The sequence below is a fragment of the Chrysemys picta genome, chromosome 7 (assembly GCF_011386835.1).
Source record: "Chrysemys picta bellii isolate R12L10 chromosome 7, ASM1138683v2, whole genome shotgun sequence".
NCBI classification, from domain to species: Eukaryota; Metazoa; Chordata; order Testudines; family Emydidae; genus Chrysemys; species Chrysemys picta.
Window position 1 is genome coordinate 88,856,264 of NC_088797.1, and position 23,043 is coordinate 88,879,306.

General features: G+C 42.7%; 1 protein-coding gene across 4 annotated transcripts in view; it reads right to left on the reverse strand.

The window, feature by feature from the left end:
- The window catches only part of MICU1 (mitochondrial calcium uptake 1), a 228,532-nt gene that overhangs the window by 136,502 nt on the left and 68,987 nt on the right, over positions 1 to 23,043 (reverse strand). For all 4 annotated transcript variants that reach the window (XM_065552023.1, XM_065552022.1, XM_065552021.1 and 1 more), the window contains 2 exons: positions 12,135 to 12,315; positions 1,706 to 1,868 (listed from right to left, as the gene is read on the reverse strand). In XM_065552023.1, coding sequence (XP_065408095.1) covers positions 1,706 to 1,868; positions 12,135 to 12,315 — 344 coding nt within the window. The remainder of the gene's footprint in view (positions 1 to 1,705; positions 1,869 to 12,134; positions 12,316 to 23,043) is intronic.

The following is a 23,043-nucleotide window of genomic DNA, read 5'->3' on the forward strand; positions in this document are numbered from 1 at the left end:
ATTTCCTTGTGACTGCCTGAAAAATTAACATTTGAGGCTAAAGTTTTCCATGTGCAGTCTCAACTAAAAGGTTATTTTTTATTTACATTTTTTGAGAAAAATCTATTTGTCCCAGTGAGTTACATATGAGGCTAATGGGGGTGGGGGTGGGGAAGAGAAGTACCTTTTCCCCACATATATAATTTTAAAAACTGAGCTTTGAAATTCAACATGTAAATATTCCTCAAAGGGATGCACATCCACAATGACTATTGAAGAAAAATTGTTTGGACAATGACGTTAACGATTTTGGGATGGAGAAATACATTCTAAGCATGTTCAGATGACATCTGCCAACACTTTTTTTTAAGTTAACAACGGAATGAAGTCCTGCATTCCTGCAATACCACAGAACAGACTAGCCTGACAGACTATGGGGCTGCTATTCAGCTTTACTTCAAATTGCTGCCACTTCCTATGTTTTCACCATTTGTAGGTTCAGGACAGATCTTCACCTTCATTTTAAATGGTCTTTCACCATTAAACATAAAGGAAGATAATCTCCTCTGTTTGACAAGGGCATGTACCAAAGAGACACTGATGTTTCCTTAGATACAATAAAACAGAAATCCATTTTAGACAACAATTTTTAGCTTCAAGGTATGTCAAAATGTATTCTTAGTCACTCTAAGTACAGCATTTAACTAGTGTTTTGTAATGTAAACAGAATGACACTTCAAGATTTAGCATAAAATTATTAAGATATGTTTTGAAAAAGGAAATGTTGGCCAGAACACCAGGAGCGCTTAACCCATCTAAGGAGTGATACCACATCTAACTTTTAACTGGACAGCCACAAGAAATGGGCAGAAGGAAAATAGATGGACTTTGTAAATTCTGTTTCCTGTAAAAGCTGTCATTTCTTGTAATACATCACCATTATCCTTAGGCTTGGATGGATTAAAATGTTATCAGTAAATGTCAGTAAACGTCGATTTCACCGTACACACAAACAAACTGATGAAAAATATTTCCGTCGGTAACAGAAATTTATATAGATGCAAGTAAGAAAAACGCTGCTTGAAAACTAGAGTTGCTTTAAGTATATTTATATTGTATATTTTGACATGCAATGTTGATAATTTGTGCTTTAACAGTTATAAAGATTTAAATTTTGAATCTCAAACTTTACTGTCATTAAATTATTGTCTGGCATAAGCCCCCAATTTACTGCAACTGTGAAAATTTAAATAGTTAAAAATAGGAAAAATGCCTAAAATGAACATTGGTATCTGTTGAAATTCTAAAAAAATAAAAATTAAATTCTGCCATGCCTAATTATCCTGCAGTACTCCACTGCAGTGAGAGTACTGGATACGAGCCCAAGTGCCGATATGGAATTTAAACTTTGTAGTCTTCTGATGAAAAGCTGAACACATTACCTGCTGAACTAAATCATTACTTTTTTACTCTATTACTACTTTGTATAATATTATGCATCCATGAGTACATGCATTTAGAGGAAAATATTTATTTGTATTGTAGCAGCATCTACAGGGCCCATTATGTTAGGCAACATAAACATATACAAATAAAGGGGATCCCTTGCCAACCTATTTGTACAATGGTAAGTAAAAGTTGACTACAAAGAGACAGTAAAGAATTTATTCTGAACTCTTCATTACATACATCACCCCTAAACATAATTACTGTATACATTACTTACGTTCTGGTTGTTTTTCATTAGGAGTAATGGATCTCACAAAATCTTGTGGTGTCATAAAAACCTCTGATTCTCCATGCTCATGTATTACTTTTAAGGTGGCAAAGTATCTGAAGATTTTGTCTGGAGTGGAGTAGGCTCGTATCCTGTTCTCATACTCCATCACCTAGAAATTAAGTTAAACACATATCACTGCATACAAGTGTTTTCCAACTTTCACTCCATATTTAATCCTGGTAAAACTTTGCCATATTATGACAGGTTCTAAATGCAATGGCTGCACAATGCCAATAGGAGTTAGGCTACGATTACACTACACTAGCACAGCTACACCGCCTGTAGTGTAGATGCTTCCTACAACAACGCAATGGGTTTTTCAGTCACTGTAATTTATCCATAACTCAGAGGCAACAGCTATGTTGACAGAATAATTCTTCCATCAATCTAGATGCATCTACACCAAGAATTAGATCAGCTTTATTACGTCACACAGGGATGTGAATTTTTTCCACACCTGAGTGACATAACTAGGTAGATCTAAATTTTAAGTGTAGACCAGGCCTTAGTGTTGCCAACTCTCAGGATTTTATCACAAATCTTGTATTTTATCTGAAGTCTCATGTTTTTCTAAAGCCCCAGCCCCTGGAGTCATGTGATCACTTAAGAATTTCAGCGTTAATTTTTTTAAAACTAAGTTTCTAGCCCTCATGGTTGTGGAGAAAAATTTAACAACATGAACCTTCAATATTCAAAAATCAGAATGTAAATAAAGAGAACAAAAATTATTATTTAAAAAAATCTTGCTATTATTATGCCAACCTCAATTTTGGGGGGCCTGAATCATGATTTTAGAACACTTGGGCTGGCGTCATGACCAGGACATTGGCAGTCTGACTTAGTGGTCAAAGCAGGAGTCAGGAATCAGGACAGGTCAAATACTGCGAGGTCAGAGTCCAAGACGGGGCAGAGAATAAACTGAGAATTGAGTGTCAGGAGGCAGTCAGTGTCAGGTTACCAGGAAATCAGAGGCAGAACACAAACTTGAGAGCAGAACCACAGATCAATAAACAGAGTCAGGGAGGGTCAGGACATCAGGAATTCAATCCAGGGGAACAGGAAGCACAAAGCACACAATCCAGAGCAGGGTGGATCCCAGTTGGATGGACAACTTCCTGTTCTTGTGCGCAGTTTAAACAGCGGCTGTGGACCAATCAGAGTCCCCAGTGTTCTGCCAATCAACTCCCACAACTGGGGCCCTCTCTCTGAGTTCAGCTCCTATTCTGAAAGTAGTTGGCAGGCCCCTAGGTGGCAGGTTGAACCTCTTAGCACCAAAGAGCCTTGAGGACCAGGGTTGAAGAGCCATGGTCCCTGACATCTGGGCAATATTGAGTAAAAGCTAAGTTTATTCCCTACTTTAGTTTTGGTGTAAGAGAGGGAAAGAGATGTGAAGAGAGAAGAAAAATGGGGAGGCGGGGAAGGAGATGAGTAATCCTTCATTTCTGGATTGGAGTTGGGTATGATTACTGTTAGCCACTGTCCGACCCTCATGAACAAAGGCATAATTTTGCCTCACTTATTCTTCTAATCCTTTTGCACTACATTTTCATAAGATTCTGCAGGGGCCCCATCAGGGTGGATAAAAATCAATAATTTAAAAATAAATCATTTTTTTTTTGTTTAAATCTCTTTTTTTTATAAAATGCTTTTTGAAGGAAAAAACCTATCTAAAGACACATTACAGCTCAAAGATATCTCATCGTGGAATAGGGATTATAAAATCTAATTCTATAGTATGAGACAATATATTCATGGAATGTTTACGAAAAGTTTTGTAAATGAGTTCCAATAGTTCATGGATTAGGGACCCAATTTTACGGGGTTCCAGGGGCTTCTGTATAGATTATTTAGTTTAATCTTTCTATCTACCCAATGGGACTCAGTGCTCAGTCTAGAAGATACCATCAGAGATGCTTAGTTTTGCAGTTCTCAAACTGTGGACTTGTGTCTCCAGAGGTAACATGCTCGTTAAGAGCAAAAATGTTTTTAAATAAATAAATAATACATAGCAGGGAGAAATAACAGACCTCAACTCTATTGTCCCTCTGCAAATTTGTGTACACAGAGTCAATCCCTTACCTCTCTCTAAAAGTGCAAAGTTTTGAAAAGTTCAATGAATAGAAGATTGTTGGGGGCAGAATAGATCTGGACAAGGAGAAGAAGTCTGAAGATTAGGGTTACCATATTTTGTGCCTCCAAAAGGAGGACACTCCACGGGCCCCGGCCCCGCCCCCAGCCCCGCCCATGCCCCCGCCCCAACTCCACCCCCCCCCCCTGCTTCCCGCGAACATTTGATCGCGGGAAGCCTGAAGCAGGTAAGGGGGGTGTGGGGGGAGGAGGCGCGGCCCAGGCTGCCCCCCCCCGGCGTTTCCAGCCTGGGTCGGCTCGGGCCCTGGGGTGCCGACCACCCCCGGCCCGCCCAGCACTGCCGGTCCCCGGCCCCCCGCCGAGCACCCCCGGCCCGGCCCCCGGGCCCCCGGCCCAGCACCGCCGGCCCCCAGCGGCCCGGCCCAGCCCCCAGGCCCCCGGCCCAGCACCGCCGGCCCCCAGCGGCCTGGCGCACCCCCCGGCCGCCCGGCACCGCCGGCCCACCCCCCGGCCGCCCGGCGCACCCCCCGGCCGCCCAGCACCGCCGGCGCCCGGCACCGCCGGCCCCCCCCCCCCGGCCGCCCGGCACCGCCGGCCCCCGGCCGCCCAGCGCACCCCCCGGCCGCCCGGCACCGCCGGCCCCCGGCGGCCCGGTGCACCCCCCGGTGGCCCAGTGCACCCCCCGGCCACCCGGCACCGCCGGCCCCCAATTTGATTTAAATCATTCACCCTGGGCCCTATTCTCAAATCTCTGCCCAGAGCCAGTTTATCATTTGTTTCAAAGTAGCAGCTGTGTTAGTCTGTATCCGCAAAAAGATTCCTTTGTGAATCTTGCAAACATACAAGTTTTTCTCAAGCATGCAATCAGAGTTGATCTAAGTCAGTGGAAAGCCTAAATGATCACAAACGCATTAAGGTAATGGTAATAGTACGCAAAAATATAGATTTGTATTCCATTGTGTCCAAGAACAGCAAGTCTTTGCTCAGCAGCTTTTATTTCTACATTACCACCAGCCAAATGTTCATGTGCTTTTGCAAACTATTACCTCCATCTTGGAATAAACACTGATCCCAAAGCATGGCCTGTAGTACACAGAGAAGACAGTATCTCATGTCCTAGCACTTAATGAAACAGACCATCAGAAAGCTTCCTTAGATCAATACTAGATTTCACAGGAATTCAATTCAGAAAACACAGCTCTAGAGTAAGCGGACTTGAAAGTTCAGCCTGTGTCAGCTTCCTGATTGCTGTATTCTGATTAGACTGCAATTTAAGATAAGACATCAACAAAAAAGAAGAGGTGATAAGGAAGTGAGCAAGTATTTCAGTGTACCATTTTAACTGGACCCAAAGTGGGTAATATTTTGAAAAATAAAGCAAAAGCTGACCTAGCAGTTTCTTGAAAATCAAGAAGGATTTCTGAATCCATCTACATCCTGCATATGGATTCTAGCTGTAGATAAGAGTCCACGGAATTCAGAATCGGGATAGAACACGTATGCAATAATGGATCAATTCAAAATCTTGATGGATTCTTGTTTTGTTTTTGTGATTTACATCGGGATTAAGAAGTAATATACATAGGACCAGAAAAGGACAAAAATATTAAAAGCAAGGAGGAAATGTGTCTTTTAAAACAGTGAGTTTAGTAAATGTCATATAAAAGAACTTAGTGAAGGATAATGTTAGATGTCATTATTACAAATTGGAGACGTGCAAACTTTCTTTCAAATTCTAATTATTAGCCGTAACAAACATCAAGGGGCAAACAAATAACCTATCGTGAGTTGTCACTTTCAGATAACAAAACAGGGAATTTGAGCCAAATGTGGAATTACAAAATATATATCCAACTAGTTCCATATCTAACAGGCTGTTCTCAAATCCGATCTTCTAGAAAAACACATTCAACATTGAAATTTTCTAATACACCAATGAACAAGATTAGTTATATTCTTCTCTATCGTACTCAGCTCTGTTCACAACTGCATCAGATCAGCTGAAGCTATTTCATCACTTAACAGAGGATGAACAGGACAGAGACAATAGGATACACAAATAATAGTAGTAGTTATATTTTACACACACATCGCATGTGCGTGGATTTTTCTCGGTCATTTCAACAGGGAAAACGTTAATACCTATTCAGAAGTATCCTTAATACCCAGGACTAAAGTCAATCCTAGTAGAGTTACTTATGGCGAGAAAATTATTATTATTTTCTGTTTTTGGAATACAGCAGGTTGCAAGGATTTTCACAACATTTCCTGAGATGGTATCCTTCTGACAACAGGTTCTTCCTATTTCTGAAAGCTTTTCAATAAGCAGGCTAGTCAAAAGATATTGTGCAGTCTAAAAAGCTAAACTCTAGCCAAAACCTAGACTCTGAGAGCAGTATCACCTGGCTCAAAGGGGAGAGTTTGCATTTGCCAATTAATACAAATATTCCTAGATTAGGTTTGAAAAAACAGCAGTAAGGGATCCCCCATGCCCAACAAGACAGAACCACTGTTCTGGAAGCTTAAAGTTGGCTCTATATGACAGGTTGAAGGAAAAGAATCTCTTCTGTTATCATGAGAAAAAACACTAAATAAACCAAGGTTCACTGTAATTAACATTTCAATGCACTTCCACAGTGTCATCAGGCCCCTCGGATCATCATCATCTGATAGAGCAGGAACTCTAGCAGTTTGGTTTCACACACACCCTGCATAGTAATAGTGCAGATAAATTAACATTCCTTTACTTTAGGCTGCTTACTGCAATGCATATTGAAATGAAGTCTCAGCATAATTAACCCTCATAATGCAGAATACCTGCCAAGACTTAATGACAGTTCCCAAATAGATCTTAGTGAAGTAGTCCTAATGCAGTACATAAACTCTTTTTCAAATTAATCAGCGAACAAGTTACACCATTCATGTTGTGTCATTAACCTTCAGCTACAATAGCACTTCATCACTGTTTCCTTCTCTCTCGTTTATAAACAAATCTAAATATTACTCAAGTTACACATGTACACAAGAGGATATGTGCCCTAGAATCATCAGTTTATAACAACAGCCTCAGGCTCTAATTGATGCTGAGCGATAATATCCTAGCTTCCTCCTACATTGCTTCACAATCCAAAATAACTTGCGACATGCGCAATTTATTATTTCATCACTAATTATTGCATTCATTAACAGTGCTGGGATAACAACCATGTTTCAAAACTCGAAGATTTCAACTGAAGTTTTTTCCCCCTATGCTAGGACATCACACATACAACCTTTTGGTTTATTATAGGAAGACATGAGAAGAATATTAATGGGGGAGGCAACATAGTGACAGATAATGTGGAAAAAGCTGAAGTACTCAATGCTTTTTTTTGCCTTGGTCTTCACTGACAAGGTCAGCTCCCAGACTGCTGCACTGGGCAACACAGTATGGGGAGGAGGTGAGCAGCCCTCAGTAGTGAAAGAACAAGTTAAGGACTATTTAGAAAAGCTGGACATGCACAAGTCCATGGGTCCAAATCTAATGCATCCAAGGGTGCTGAGGGAGTTGGCTGATGTGATTGCAGAGCCACTGACCGTTATCTTTGAAAATTCTTGGTGATCGGAAGAGGTCCCAGATGATTGGAAAAAGGCAAATATAGTGCCCATTTTTTAAAAAGGGAAGAAAGAGAACCCGGGGAACTACAGACCGGTAGCCTCACTTCAGTCCCCGGCAAAATCATGAAGCAGGTCCTCAAGGAATCCATTTTGAAGCACTTGGAGGAGAGGAAGGTGATCAAGAACAGTCAACATGGATTCACCAAAGGCAAGTCATGCCTGACCAAACTGATTGCCTTCTATGATGAGATAAGTGTCTCTGGGGATACGGGGAAAGCGGTGGATGTGATATATCTTGACTTTAGCAAATCTTTTGATACGGTCTCCCACAGTATTCTTGCCAGCAAGTTGAAGAAGTATGGATTGGATGAATGGTCTAGAAGATGGGCAGAAAAGCTGGCTAGATTGTTGGGCTCAACGGGTAGTGATCAACGGCTCGATGTCTAGTTGGCAGCCGGTATCAAGTGGAGTGCTCCAGGGGTCAGTCCTAGGGCTGGTTTTGTTCAACGTCTTTATTAATGATCTGTATGATGGGATAAATTGCACCCTCAGCAAGTTCGCAGATGACACTAAGCTGGGGAGAGAGGTAGATATGCTGGAGGGTAGGGATAGGGTCCAGAGTGATGTATACAAACTGGAGGATTGGGCCAAAAGAAATGTGATGAGGTTCAACAAGGACAAGTGCAGAGTCCTGCACTTAGGAAGGAAGAATCCCATGCACCGCTATAGGCTGGGGACCGACTGGCTAATCAGCAGTTCTGCAGAAAAGGACCTGGGGATTACAGTGGACGAGAAGCTGGATATGAGTCAGAAGTGTGCCCTTGTTGCCAAAAAGGCCAACTGCATTTTGGGCTGTATTAGTAGGGGCACTGCCAGCAGATCAAGGGAACAGATTATTCCCCTGTATTTAGCACTGGTGAGACCATACCTGGAGTATTGGGTCCAGATTTGTCCCCCCCAGTACAGAAGGGATGTGGACAAGTTGGAGAGAGTCCAGCAGAGGGCAACAAAAATGATTAGGGGGCTGGGGCACATGATTTACGAAGAGAGGCTGAGGGAACTGGGGTTATTTAGTCTGCAGAAGAGAAGAGTGAGGGGGGATTTGATAGCAGCCTTCAATTACCTGAAGGAGGGGTTCCAGAGAGGATGGAGCTTGGCTGTTCTCAGTGGTGGAAGAAGACAGAACAAGAAGCAATGGTCTCAAGCTGCAGTGGGGGAGGTTTAGGTTGGATATTAGGAAGCACTATTTCACTAGGAGGGTGGTGAAGCACTGGAATGGGTTACGTAGGGAGGTGGTACAATCTCCATCCTTAGAGGTTTTTAAGGTCCGGCTTGACAAAGCCCTGGCTGGGATGATTTAGTTAGGGTTGATCCTGCTTTGAGCAGGGGATTGGACTAGATGACCTCCTGAGGTCTCTTCCAACCCTAATCTTCTATGATTCTATGCACCAGAAACTCCTGAACTGCTACAACTGACCAATTTTCAGAGCAGAGCATCCTCCTATAATTTCATCTGACTACAGTTTTGAATGTGAATGAGTCAAGTCGCTCCAACATCAGAACATAGAACCTGAGTCTGTGTCCAAACTCACCCACTTCATGTGGCTGACTTTACAGTAATTACAAAAATAATACAACATACATCAGTTAGACAGGTCATCCACTACTGTAACTGCTGACTACATACCAGAGATGGGACCAAGCCCACAAATAAAGGGTTCACTTAAACAGAAACATGGGCTCTGGTGCTTGGTGAACTGCTGGAAGACTACCAGTTAGGCTTACTGCCTCATGCAGGACTAGACTTCAGCATCAGGCTCTGAGGAGACATGCTTACCCCTGTGCTGTGGAAGAACAGGATTCATTGTTAGTAAAGATGCTGGTAAACCTTCTGTCAAGATGTCCTGCAGTGGCTCAAGATTGTGAGTACCAACCTTTGGGAAGGCTGCTAAGAATCAGGGGACAAACCCCAAACTGGCTGTGAGATCTACATTTTACCAACCAATTATCCAGTGTAAACTCCTCAAGCACTGTAACAGCCCAACCATGGAATCACAGACAGTTCCCTTGGATACTCCGATCTGTCCTGCCACCCAGGTAAACCTATCTTTGTGACAGTTCATCCCTTACACCAAGGATTATAGCAATATTCAGGTTACTCCCAAGTCCCAAAGTACCCGTCACTTATCACAGGTAAAATGCACTTTAGATCTCACACCAAAGACACTTGTAGATAATCCTATAATAAACTATCTAAAGATTTTATTATATAGGAAAAGGAATCAAGAGAGTTATTTACAAGGTTAAAGCAGGTCAAAATATATACACACAAATGAGTTCCAATCTAAAGTTCCAAAAAGTAATAGAAACTTCTATAATAAGCAAGCCCTATATGTCCTTTAGCAGTAACTCAAGCTAAGCACTGGAGATCATTTGCTTATGCCTAGTAATCCTTTCCTCCCAGTGTCCAAGCAGCATAAAGAAACAGTTCCTTCTTGTTAGTGTTTTTCATTCCCTTCCTTCCTTCTGCTTTGAGCTGCAGACTCAGCTGATGGGATGAATTCACTTGCATGACTCATCTTCACTGAAAGGAGAAAGCAATGAAGACTTTTGCCTTCTTGAATGTTCCATTCTTGTCTCTCTGGTGGTGATGAGCTTCCCATGATAGGCAGGACTTATAACCTCTGGTTGGAGACCTGCATTTCACACTAGCTAATGTCTCTCTTCTGTCTGGTGATTTACACAGTTACAGAGGTTTACAAATAAAATGTTCTAATATTACCTTATAATATGGGATACAGATGTTAAAAATGAGATTAATGCATGCAGCAACTTACAAGCGTTCCAACTATGTATTTGTCAGGGTTCAGTGGAGAAATAGGGACGTTGGCATGAGTTGGCACCTGGTCTGCCAATATCACACCTTCATCAGAACAAACTGATACCATTGATTCAGTTAGCCAATGGGCCATGCTGAAGCAATCTACTTATTGTTGCTCCCATAAAGTCACGAGGCTGGCAAACTACTAATTTGATTAACCACAGTAGGTTCAGTGATTATCACCGAGTCAGAAGAGAGAAATCCAGTTCTAGAGTGGACCTGATGACTTGCAACTATAATCTATTATAATCTTATAAACTAATTTACTCTATGATTCTCACTGATGAAACATCTTACTTGTGAAACCTGACCATAGCCCCACCTTTCCTAATTTAGAAGGGAGAGAGGTTGGTAATTTTAGGAATGGCTCCTAATTACTTAAAATAAATATCCATACTAGCCAAGAAATGTATCCTGTCTTCAGCAGCTGGAGGCAACAGCAGAGGGAGCCAGCAAGCAACCCAACTCCCCACCATCATACCTATCATAACGTTGCGCCTTGCTGTTAGAGAAAAATAAACCTATTTGTCTAAACTAGTGTAGATGAGGGCTGAGATTTTCAAAACTGCCTAAGGGATTTAAACACCTAATTCCCATTAAAATTAATGGCTACTGGGCATCCACATCCCTTACACAGTTGTGAAAATCTCAGTCTAGTATCTTAGAATGGAACTTCACTTAAAATCCTCACTAACATACCAGCAGAAGGGACAGTCTGTAACCCCAGGAGACACTCTGAGATATATGGAATTTAACTGAGTTATCCAGCCTAACTACTGAGACCACAAAATAATGCTGCATCTCCAAACAAAGCCTTTACAACATATGAAAAGTTATTGAGCCACTACATACTAATCACTTACAATTTAGCAACTAATGAGATGCAGCCTCCAGCATATGGACTTAAAATAATTATCAGAAACAAATTATAGAAAAGGAAATGTGAAGAAAATACACTCTTTTGTTCTTCTGTTTGGTACTGCATAGACCCTTAAAAAAAAAACATAACCCAATGAAACAAGCATCCAGAGAGGTTAAAAAAAATACAGCCATCTGCTAAGACTGAGTTATAGGACTTTTCGTCAGACCAAACTGTAATCTTGTAATATTGATAGTAACAGCTATTGACCAACTAATGTTGCAGATCATTCTAAGGAGTCCAAAACACTCATAACTTCCCAGTAATGAAGGTAGGTCAGAAGTACCACTTCACTATTAGAGTGCTTTTTTCCTATTTAAAAATAGGGGGGAGAGGGTGAAAAATCAAACAGCAAATAAACATAGGTGCACACTTTCTATGAATGCAGAAAAGAGAAAAGTTTGTTTCAGTAGCTACAGTGAGAGGGTAACCACATGGAATACAAAGGAGCCGCCCCTTCTTACCCAACCCCTCCACAACTGGCAAGATACTTAAGACACAATTTTTAATTATGTCAGGCTTCTCAGATTTTAATCACTGCTTTTTAATATAGAGCAAGGTAGAAGGCCACTAGCCTAAATTTTAAAAAGGAACTAGTGATTGAGTAACTCACTTTTTAGTTAACCAACTTGAGATACCTCAAAAGGGCCACACTTCCCAAAAATCAAGCCCTCTTAAGGCATCTCAAGTTGAGCACTCAGAAAAGGGGTGACTCAAAGTCACTAGTCCCCTTTAAAATGAAGGCCAGTAAATGTAAATACCAAAAGTCAGCCCATGAGTACTCACAGTATTTAAAGTTTTAATTCTGTGTCCTGTATTTTCTCTCCCTGTTTCATTACTGTGCAACTGCAGCAGTATAGAAGAACATTCTGTGTGACAAGCTTTTGTACCTTACGATCTCTAAATCCAGAACGTTGTTTCTTCTTCTTCTCTTCGGGCTGAGCCCCTCCACCACTTGACTCGACAGTCTTTCTATCATCGCCATTCTCCTCTTCTTCTTGATCCTTCACTTTTTCATTAGTTTCTGTCCTTGCATTGTGTTTTACAGATGACGGTGCTTCTGCATGGGCTCTGTGATAGGCAGGAAAACAACAACGATTAATTCAGGAACTTTAGAGGATCCATTTGTAACAAGTTAACCAATTTTTAACATTGTATTCAACCAAACAAGCAGATTGGAATAACAGCAGATTTGACTGTAAACATCTAAGATCGTAAAATGCTTGAGGCAGGGACAGTCTCTGACTGTGTGTCTGGTAAAACAATTACTACAATTGGGGTCCTGATCCTAATTGGTGTCTGTGGGTACTACTGTTGTTAGAATAATAAAATAAAATAAAATAAAATAAAATAACTTCAATTAGTGTACTAGTAGTCCAATGGTAGCACCCTGCCATGATAAATTTCCACTTCTCCATCTCCAGACACAGTTAACACTGGGTATTTGGCAGGTGGGAAGAGAAAGCACATCAAGTGATTTAACATTGACAGTCAATGGATGACATCACTGAGCTCTAAAATGGAATCCCGCACAGACTTTCTTGACTGGAACACTGGCTGCAATTCAGAGCTTTGAGGATTGAAGAATAAAAAGCGAATGAAAGTTAGGATATTTAAGAATCTGCAACACATACTGATATTTCCCCCCCGCCCCTGGTGGAATTCACCCACCCTTGCAAAACAAACTAATATCAATTATTCATTTGTTTGTTCCCAAGAATCTAGCTAAATATATGAATCACAGACTGAATTATGCAAGTTCACATGTCTGCTTATCTTCGAGTCAACAAAAAACAACCCCTCCCCCCGAGATGCAGCAAGTGCTGTTTTACAGAAAATGAGAAAGAAAATATTCTGACTTTAAAAGTGCCTTTAAAACCTCTACCAAAAGAAAAAAAGTAAGACAAAGTGATGAAGGAAGCAGAATGCAGTACTGCTGTGCTCAGAATAAGCAGCCTTTTGGTCTCAGCTCAATCGATTTATTTTTGATTTCAAGCAGACAGACTGTCGTATTTCGTTCATGGCTGAATCTAGTGAATTTGAAGGGTGAAGGAGGGAGGGAATAATGACAATGAAGACTGAAGTTGGTTATCCATAAATTAGAAATACTGCACACAAGCAGAACACTGGGGCTCTTTTCTTGCTGTGCAAGAGCACCTCCCAGTAATCCTCTGCAGATGAAAATTCAGCCTACCTCCACAGTCAGTCTTACTGCCAACCCACTGTGAACAACGAGCAATGAAAGCTACTTGAGGCAAAGTTGTAGGCTACAGTTTGTACACAGAGCAAACTTCATGACAGAATGCAATAACAGAGCTTTAATCCAATCTAGCATATAAAAGTTCAGTTGCAATGCCACAAATGAAAAGCAAAACATCTCATATAGAAAGACTACCCTAAAAGACACAGGACCTTTGTATCTCCTAAACTTCAAGCAAAAAAAAAAAAATTCATATTTGACCCCCATTTTTACCAACAAAATGTAGAAGCGGTGTATCAAAAGTTCCTTATGTTTTAAAAATAAAAATCCCAGTTTTATTGATTTTTCACACGGGTAAACACAGCCATGTTTGCGGATAGTCTCCATGCATTACATAAAGAAAAAGTAAAATAAAGAGGACAGATTACTCCAAAATTAAACACCAAAAAAAAGTACAGCTCCATTCTGGCTGACTCCTCATAAGTCACTAACCACTATTACATGTGATAGATTTGGAAGTAGTAAGTCTTCTACATTGCTTAAGAGAAGAAAGTACCAATTAGGGTTACCATATTCAAACATTTAAAAAAGAGGACACTCCAGGGGGCCCCGGTCCCGCCCCCGGCCCTGCCCCAACTCCGCCCCTTCCCCGCCCCCGGCCCCAACCCAACCCAACCCCTTCTCCGCCCCCATTCCAACCCTTTCCCCAAAGTCCCTGCCCCAACTCTGCCCCCTCCTCTGAGCACCCCGCATTCCCCCTCCTCCCTCCCGCTCTGATCTTGGTTGGGGGTTGCTAAGTGCTTCCCTGCTCCCCACTTGCCCTGCAGCCTCTATGCCCTTGCCTGCCCTGCTCCTCCTCACCCTGCAGCCTCTGCACCCCCCCGCCGCCTCTGTGCCCTCTGCTCCCCACTCGCCCTGCAGCCTCTGCACCCCCCCCCGCAGCCTCTGTGCCTCCTGCTCCCCACTCGCCCTGCAGCCTCTGTGCCCTCCCGCCCCCGCAGCCTCTGTGCCCCCTGCTCCCCACTCGCCCTGCAGCCTCTGCATCCCCCCCACAGCCTCTGTGCCCCCTGCTCCCCACTCGCCCTGCAGCCTCTGCATCCCCCCCTGCAGCCTCTGTGCCTCCTGCTCCCCACTCGCCCTGCAGCCTCTGCACCCCCCCCGCCCCCTCTGTGCCCCCTGCTCCCCACTTGCCCTGCAGCCTCTGCATCCCCCCCTGCAGCCTCTGTGCCTCCTGCTCCCCACTCGCCCTGCAGCCTCTGCACCCCCCCACAGCCTCTGTGCCCCCTGCTCCCCACTCGCCCTACAGCCTCTGCACCCCCCGCCCCCGCAGCCTCTGTGCCCCCTGCTCCCCACTCGCCCTGCAGCCTCTGCACCCCCCCTGCAGCCTCTGTGCCTCCTGCTCCCCACTCGCCCTGCAGCCTCTGCACCCCCCCACAGCCTCTGTGCCCCCTGCTCCCCACTCGCCCTGCAGCCTCTGCACCCCCCCCTGCAGCCTCTACACACACACCCCTCACCCGGCAGAGGGAGAGCTACAGGCTCCACGTTGACTCAAACACTTCCTCACTGCTCTGTGGGGGAGGAGGGAGCGGGGGAGGGACTCTGGCTGCTAGAGGCCCTAGTGGCTGTGAGCGGCTTTCAATCAGGCCAGGCGTCCAATCAGCCACGCCGCACTCCGCAGGAGGGGAAATCCCGGACATTTCTACTTCATTAGAAATCCCCCCCGGACGGCCATTTAAGGCTGAAAAAGCCGGACATGTCCGGGGAAACCCGGACGGATGGTAACCCTAGTACCAATTCTACAGAAATGTTTCAAGAGTTACCTTAAGAACAGAATTATCATTATGAATGCAAGTTTTCTTCAAGTTCTGATAAGCATTTAAGCAAAATATCTAAAATGTGAAAGCAATACAATTAAAAAGTTCCTAAAATTGATTTTAAAAGTTGGTGGGGTTGGCCCAGTGGCTAGTGTTCTGCATTTGCATATTCTGTACCCATTGTCAGCTAGAGGTGTAGCTGGCAATGGTTTAAGTACTTATGTAGACAGGACTAAACCATTTTCCAAGTTGTTTCAAGATGACCTGATCTAAGCTGGTCATCTTTACACTCAAAAACTGTCTATAGTAGCACTTAAACCCATAGTTAAAAACAGCACAGCTTCTTCTGTACTAGACTGTGTCTATAATGGCAAAACTGGGACCTACAATTCTTTATTGGTGGCAGCAGCCTCAGAAGATGTAGCGTAGACAGGTATCATACATTTTTCACCATGTCATATAGGTTGCTTTTACCACCATGTGTGTTGTCTAACCAAGTCCTGCATATACTACACTGTCCACCATGGCTACCAGTAGCTGAGAACTATGAGCCTGAGGAGGGGAGCGCCCTGCTGGGAGTGGGCTGCGCGCTCCATCTGCCCCAGCCGGTGCCAGGTCTGCAGCAAGCCCGGAAGCCCGTGTCCTTCCCTGCCCGCTGACCGGAGCGGCACGGAGCCCTCCCGACAGGTGGCGCGGTGGGAGGGGCCGGGTGGCGAGCGCCCCGCTGAAGTAAGCCCTGGCCCCCCCCCCTTCTCTCTCTGCCCCTGCTCCCTCCCCCTGCTAGCTGGGGCGTGCACTCCGCTGCCTGGGGCACGTCTGCAGCGCAGGGAGTCGCCTTACACCCTGGCTCTGGCCACCCCGCACATTTTTTTTTTTTTGCTTGGGGTGGCAAAAAAGCCAGAGCCGGCCCTGACAGTATGACAGATATCTTATTCTTTGGTCAGGGGGATGGTAGGTGCCACACGAGGCCTCATGACATTACAGTCTAGAGCTCCAGAAAGATGTGGGAGAAACCAGAGTGGGAGGGGATGGGGGGAAGGAAACAACATTAAAATCAAAGCAGAGGTGGAGATATAGCAGCAGCTCATATAGGATTAAAACATGGCAAATATTTTAACTTCAGGTCCACTGAGCCATTTGGTTGTGTGCTAAAAATAGGCAGGTCTCCCCACCACATGGGCAAAGTGAGCTCTGGGAAGGGAATTTGGTATCTGTAGCCCCACTCACCAACAGGGTGGATAAAAATCAATGATTTAATAAATAAATAAATAAATAAATAAATGACTAAAATCAGGTTATTTTTTAATTTAAAATCGGATTTTTTGATAGCTTTGAACTATAATGTATCTTAATTAAAACCATCTCATCATGGCATAGGGATTATCAATCCTCATTCTATAGTACGAGACAATATAATCATGTAATGTTTAAGAAAAGTTTTGTAAATGAGTTCCAATAGTTCATGGATTAGGGACCCAATCTTACGGGGTTCCAGGAGCTTCTGTATAAATTATTTAGGTTTATCTTTCTATCTACCTAATGGGACTCGGTGCTCAGTCTAGAGGATACCATCAGATACCAAGATATCGTCAGAGATGCTTAGTTTTGCAGTTCTCCAACTGTGGATTTGTCTCTCCAGAGATAACATGCTTGTTAAGAGCAAAACTATTTTTAAGTAAATTATAAAATAATATACAGAGGTGAGAAATAACAGACCTCAACCCTATTGTCCCTCTGAAAATTTGTGTACACAGAGTGAATCCCTTACCTCTCTCTAAAAGTGCAAAGTTTCAAAAAGTTCAATGAATAGAAGACTGTTGGGGGTGGTGTGATGTTGCACTCCATATGATTTTATAAAAATATGTTAATGAGTGTGAATATAATGGAACTGGAATATGCTTCATGCAAAAGGTCTCTTGTAAGGTATCATTACAAAGCTTATAATCTACTGAGTGTGGTCATCCTATTTGTATAAATGTATCATTCTTGTATCTGAAACTAGAAATATGAAATATAACTCTGAGGTCCTATTGTAATTATGCAAAGTGTGAGCCATTAATGGTGGTTTGGAATCTTGACGGCTCCCATCAACTAGGACAATTGGTTGTAAATGGCTCTGTTTACTTACAAGCCTTCCTGTGAGTCAAGCCAGGAAGAATGAAGGCTTGGGGTCTCACAGGACATGTGACAATGTCACCTGGTACTGCAATCCATCTTAAAACTGGTGCTTTTCCATTTAGAAGAAGGGGTGGAGACCTAGAGAGAGAAAAGATTCCTCTCTTGTGCCAAAGCTATATAAGGGGGTGGAACAGAACAAAGGAGGGTCCAGTCATGAGAAATCTCCTAGTTACCACCTAAGCTGGAGCTAACAAGAACTATACCAGGGGGAAGAATTCAACCCAGACTAGGTCCAGTCTGTGAAAGAAGCTTATTGGAACATCTCCAAGGGTGAGATTTACCTGTATGCAGTTTCTTAATGTATTAGGCTTAGACTTGTGTCTTTTGTTTCATTTTGCTTGGTAACTTACTTTGCTACCCCCTCTGTTACTTTGTTCTGTCTGTTATTACTTGGAACCACTTAAATCCTACTTTTTATACTTAATAAAATCACTTTTGTTTATTATTGAACCCAGAATAAGTAATTAGTACCTTGGGAAGCAAACAGCTGTGCATCTCTCTCTCTCTCTGTTTTATAGAGGGCGAACACTTTATGAGTTTAACCTGTATAAGCTTTTTACAGAGTAAAACAGATTTATTTGGGGTTTGGACCCCTATTGGGAACTGGATATCTGGGTGCTGGAGACAGGAATACCTGCAAAGTGGTTTTCAGTTCAAGCCTGCAGCTTTGGAGGATGTGGTTCAGACCTGGGTCTGTGTTTGCAGCAGGCTAGCCTGTCTGGCTCAACAAGACAGGATTCTGAAATCCCAAGCTGGCAGGGAAAACGGGCTCAGAGGTAGTCACAGCACATCAAGTGGCAGTCCCAAGGGGATCTCTGTGACTCAACCCATCACAGGCAGAATAGAACTGGACAAGGAGAAGAAGACTGGAGATTAATGTGAGAAGGGAGGGACAGGCAATAGAAACAAAAGTGAAAAAGTCTGAGCAGTATATTCCAGAAGTCTTCAGGTTTTTCTGAGCGTAGCCTTCATTCATTTGAGATCTACCATATAATGGCAGCAGGCCGTAAAAAGAGACCCAGTTTGGGAATATTTTAATGAAGTTCCTCTACCTCTGGGTAAGACAGGCATGCTTGCAAAATGGAAACAGTGCAACAAAGAAATGCAAGGCCTGGTTGCCCGAATGAAACAACACCATGAGAAGTGTTCCTTCTCAGGAGGAAGTTGTGTTGAAGATGATGAAAGGAACATGTCTGAACATGCAGGATCTTCAGGTTGGTAAACTTTTTTATTTCATACTTCTTTCTTAAGGACTGCCTGTCTTCCTTCTGGACTATTCTTGAATTCTCATGTTTGAGCAAAAAATATAGTTGTTACTCTATGGTACTATCATTTTAGATGTAGTTGTGATAAAAAATAAATAGCTGAAATAGGTAGATCTTCCTTTTACAATTTCACCTTTAAAAGTAGTACTGAGTGTCAGTGAATGCAATGAGTAATACTAAATGAGCAGTATGGGACTAATAATTAAATAACTGCATTGCTTATTTTGTTTAGGAGAATCCATCCTCAACATACAGGATTCTGAAGACTATCCACCTTCAAGATCACCATCATTTTCTATAGTTTCAGTTATCTGCCAATGATAGTGTTTCAGTCACATCATGTACGTCACATAGCCATAGTATATCACCTGTAGCAAAAAGAAAAAAAAAATCTCCATCACCCAGAAACAACCATAGATAAGTTTGTGATAAGTACCAGCAGATTACAAAAAGAGGTAATTGATGAAAAAATTGTCCGGTCTGTTTATGCAACAAACTCTCCTTTCCGTACGATTGAGAACCCACATTTCATTAACACGGTTCAGTCATTAAGACCAGGATACAATCCACCCAACAGAGCAAATGTCTCAGACAAATTGCTGGATAAAGTGTATGAAAGGTCTAGAGGGTGAAATTGTTAACCTGAGCCTTGATGGGTGGAGTAATGTCCACAATGATCCTGTTGTATGTGCTTGTGTGACAACAGAAGAAGGGAATGTCTTCCTTACAGAAACAACTGATACATCAGGATACATTAATAATTGAAACATTAATGGCTATTAACCAGGATGGGTAAGGAAGGGTGTCCCTGGCCTCTGTTTGTTAGAGGGTGGAGATGGATGGCAGGACAGAGATCACTTGATCATTACCTGTTAGGTTCACTCCCTCTAGGGCACCTGGCACTGGCCACGGTAGGCAGACAGGATACTGTGCTGCATGGACCTTTGGTCTGACCCAGTATGGCCATTCTTATGTTCTTAGGAAATGCACACACAGCAGAATACTTACAAGAAGTAGCAGGAAAAGCTATAACAAACTGTTGGGGAAAAAATTTAAATGTCTAGTATGCAGCTTGGTCACAGACAATGCTGCAAATATATCCAAGATGAGAAGAAATTATTTAGGAGTGAAGAGAGTCAGTCCCCAAGCTAATAATATACGGTTGCAGTGCTCATTTAATGCACCTCCTGGCCAAAGACTTCAGTGTTCCAGAAATAAAGGCTAATGTTGTTAAAATTGCACAATACACCATTACCTTGATATAACGCGACCCGATAGAACACGAATTCAGATATAACGCAGTAAAGCAGTGCTCCGGGGGGTGGGGGGGTGGGATATCCTGTGCACTCCAGTGGATCAAGGCAAGTTCAATATAAAGCGGTTTCACCTATAACGTGGTAAGATTTTTTGGCTCCCTAGGACAGCGTTATATCGAGGTAGAGGTGTACTACCGTAACAACCACTTTGCATCAGCTGCTCTGAAAAAAGTGGGAGGAACCAAGCTAACTCTCCCACAAGACGTGCGATGGAACTCAGTAGTGGATTGTTTTGAGCACTATATCAAGAACTGGCCTAATCTGATGACAGTTTGTGAACAAAATCGTGAAAAAATAGATGGCACTGTCACAGCCAAAGTTCTCAACATTGGGCTCAAGAGAAATGTTCAACATATGCCGAGTACCCTGAAGCCTATTTCTGTAGCCTTGAACAAAATGCAGGGAAAGAGCTATTTTATTGCTGAAGCTCTTGAAATTTGGAAGGAACTGAGTGAGATCTTAAGAGAAATATGCAATGACAGAGTTAAATTACAAGCATTAAAAAAACGAATGGGACAAGCACTATCTCCAGCTCATTTTCTTGCAAATATTCTCAATACTCGGTACCACGGTCAAACCTTAACTGCTGAAGAAGAGGAGTTGGCTATCACATAGACATCCAGCAATCATCCCTCCATAATGCCAACTATAATAAACTTCAGAGCTAAGGATGAACCATTCAAGAAATATATGTTTGCTGATGATGTTTTAAAGAAAGTCACACCAGTGAACTGGTGGAAGTCACTTAAGCACTTGGATTCAGAGACCGTTGAAGTGATAATCTCGCTTTTAACAGCAGTAGCTTCTTCTGCCGGTGTAGAAAGAATATTTTCTTCCTTTGGTCTAATTCATTCCAAATTGAGAAATCGTTTGGGACCTGAAAAAACAGGAAAGCTTTCTTTTCTTTTCCAGATTATGAACAAATAGGAAAATGAAGATGAAGACGATTGAGTTAGCTGCAGAAGCCAATATTTTAATTTTCTCATGTTGACCTGGCTGACATAGTCAATTTAGTTTTTGTTGTTTTTAAATATTTCATTTAATTATTTTAGTCAAAAACAATTTTAACAAAACAAACCTGATTTTAAAAAACTTGAATGTTTAACTAAATTTAAAAATTCATATGCTTGTTTTGCTAAAATATTATGTTTGCTGTTGAAGAAAAAAATCCAGAATACATAACGTTGTTGTTTTAGTTAAATAAAACAATTTAAATGTCTGTCTGGTAATGTTCTTCTCCTCCTACTACAACATGGCAAGAAAATCCTCCAAATATTAATGATTAACCTGTTGAATTGGAGGTAGTTCACCTCCCAATGACTTCATAAATATCTGCTTCAATTACCTTTGGTAAATGAAATAACCAAACAATCATTCATTTTCTGATATAGCTGTAAAACTAATCTGAAAAGTTTTCAAAATAAATCACTGTTTAAAAATGTATCGTGTATACCTTCTAAAAATGAAACCTACATCTATCTCTGAGTTGTGAAGAATATGTATTAAGGTTAAAACAACCAACAAGAATGGACTTTTATGTAGAAATCCATGAGTAAATCGAGTCTTCCTGACTAGTGATTTAAATCATGTTTTAAATCAATTTGATTTAAATCAAATCCACCATGCTCACCAAGCAATAGTTTAATTAATTATTCTCGGCTACTTCATATCTAACAGTCACAATCCAAGCCACCTTTCTGATGCTGGCTCCATCCGAGGGAGTGGTTCCCAATTTTTAAATGAAGTTTAAACACTAAATCCCTGACCCGTAAATCCTCTTTCCACTATTCCATCCATTTGTCTTTTCCTTACACAGCCAGTCCCTGCATCAGTTTGTGTCTTTACACCCTCTCACCCAACCGCTGATCTTTCTGTCCACAATAATGAGTCTTTCAAAGCTGATGGCAGAAGGTAGCAAGGAGGATTCCAGAGCTAAAAAAAAAAAAAAAAAAAAAAAGGATACCTATCCTACTACTTCTCTAGCAACAACTGGAATTCCCAGGTCTCAGATCCATTTCCTGATAGGGGCAGCTCCTGCTATGCACAATCTTATTACTGAAATCTTTGCTTCCTGTTCCCTCCATCCACCAAGACATCTTGTCTGTACAGTAACTCCTCATTTAGCGTTGTCCCACTTAACGTTTCAATGTTACGTCCCTGCTCAATTAGGGAACATGCTCGTTTAAAGTTGTGCAATGCTCCCTTATAACGTCATTTGGCTGCCTGCTTGTAAGATTCTGTGGAAGAGCAGCAACTTTACAAGGGAGCATTGCACAAGTTCTGTTTCTCCACCTCCTCCCCCTCCCTCCCAGTGCTTCCCTTGTTTGGCGGCACTCAGGACTTTCTGGGAGGGAGGGGCAGGAGCGGGGAAGCGCTGCGTCTTCCAGAAAGTCCTAAGCACCGCCAAACAGCTGTTTAGTGGTGCTTAGGATTTTCTGGGAGGGCGGGGGAGGAGTGGAGACGCGGGGCTTCTCTGCTCCTCCCCCTCCCTCCCAGCACTTCGCGCTTAGGACTTTCTGGGAGGGAGGGGCAGGAGCGGGGAAACGCTGCGTCTCCGCTCCTCCCCCTCCCTCCCAGAAAGTCCTAAGCGAGGACTTTGGGGGAGAGGGATGTGGCATGCTCCGGAGAGGTGGTGGAGTGGGAGTGGGAAGGAGTGGGTCTGGAGTGGAGCGGGGACAGGAAGAGGCTGGAGCATTCCCGGCAAAATCTGAGCCTGTTCTCTGGGGAAGCTGCCGCTGCTACTGCAAAGGTGCTTCCTAGCGTCCTTGCCTGCAGCAGGCTGTGCCAGTGTGGGGTAAGCCAAAGGCACATCCCAACCACAGTACAGTACTGTACAGTATAATGCCTTTTGTCTGCCCCCCCAAAATTTCCTTAGACCCTAATCCCCCACATTTACATTAAATCTTATGGGACAATTGGATTCATTTAACATTGTTTCACTTGAAGTTGCATTTTTCAGGAACATAACTACAATGTTAAGTGAGGAGTTACTGTACTTACCTGTATTTAGAATGTAAGCTATGTTG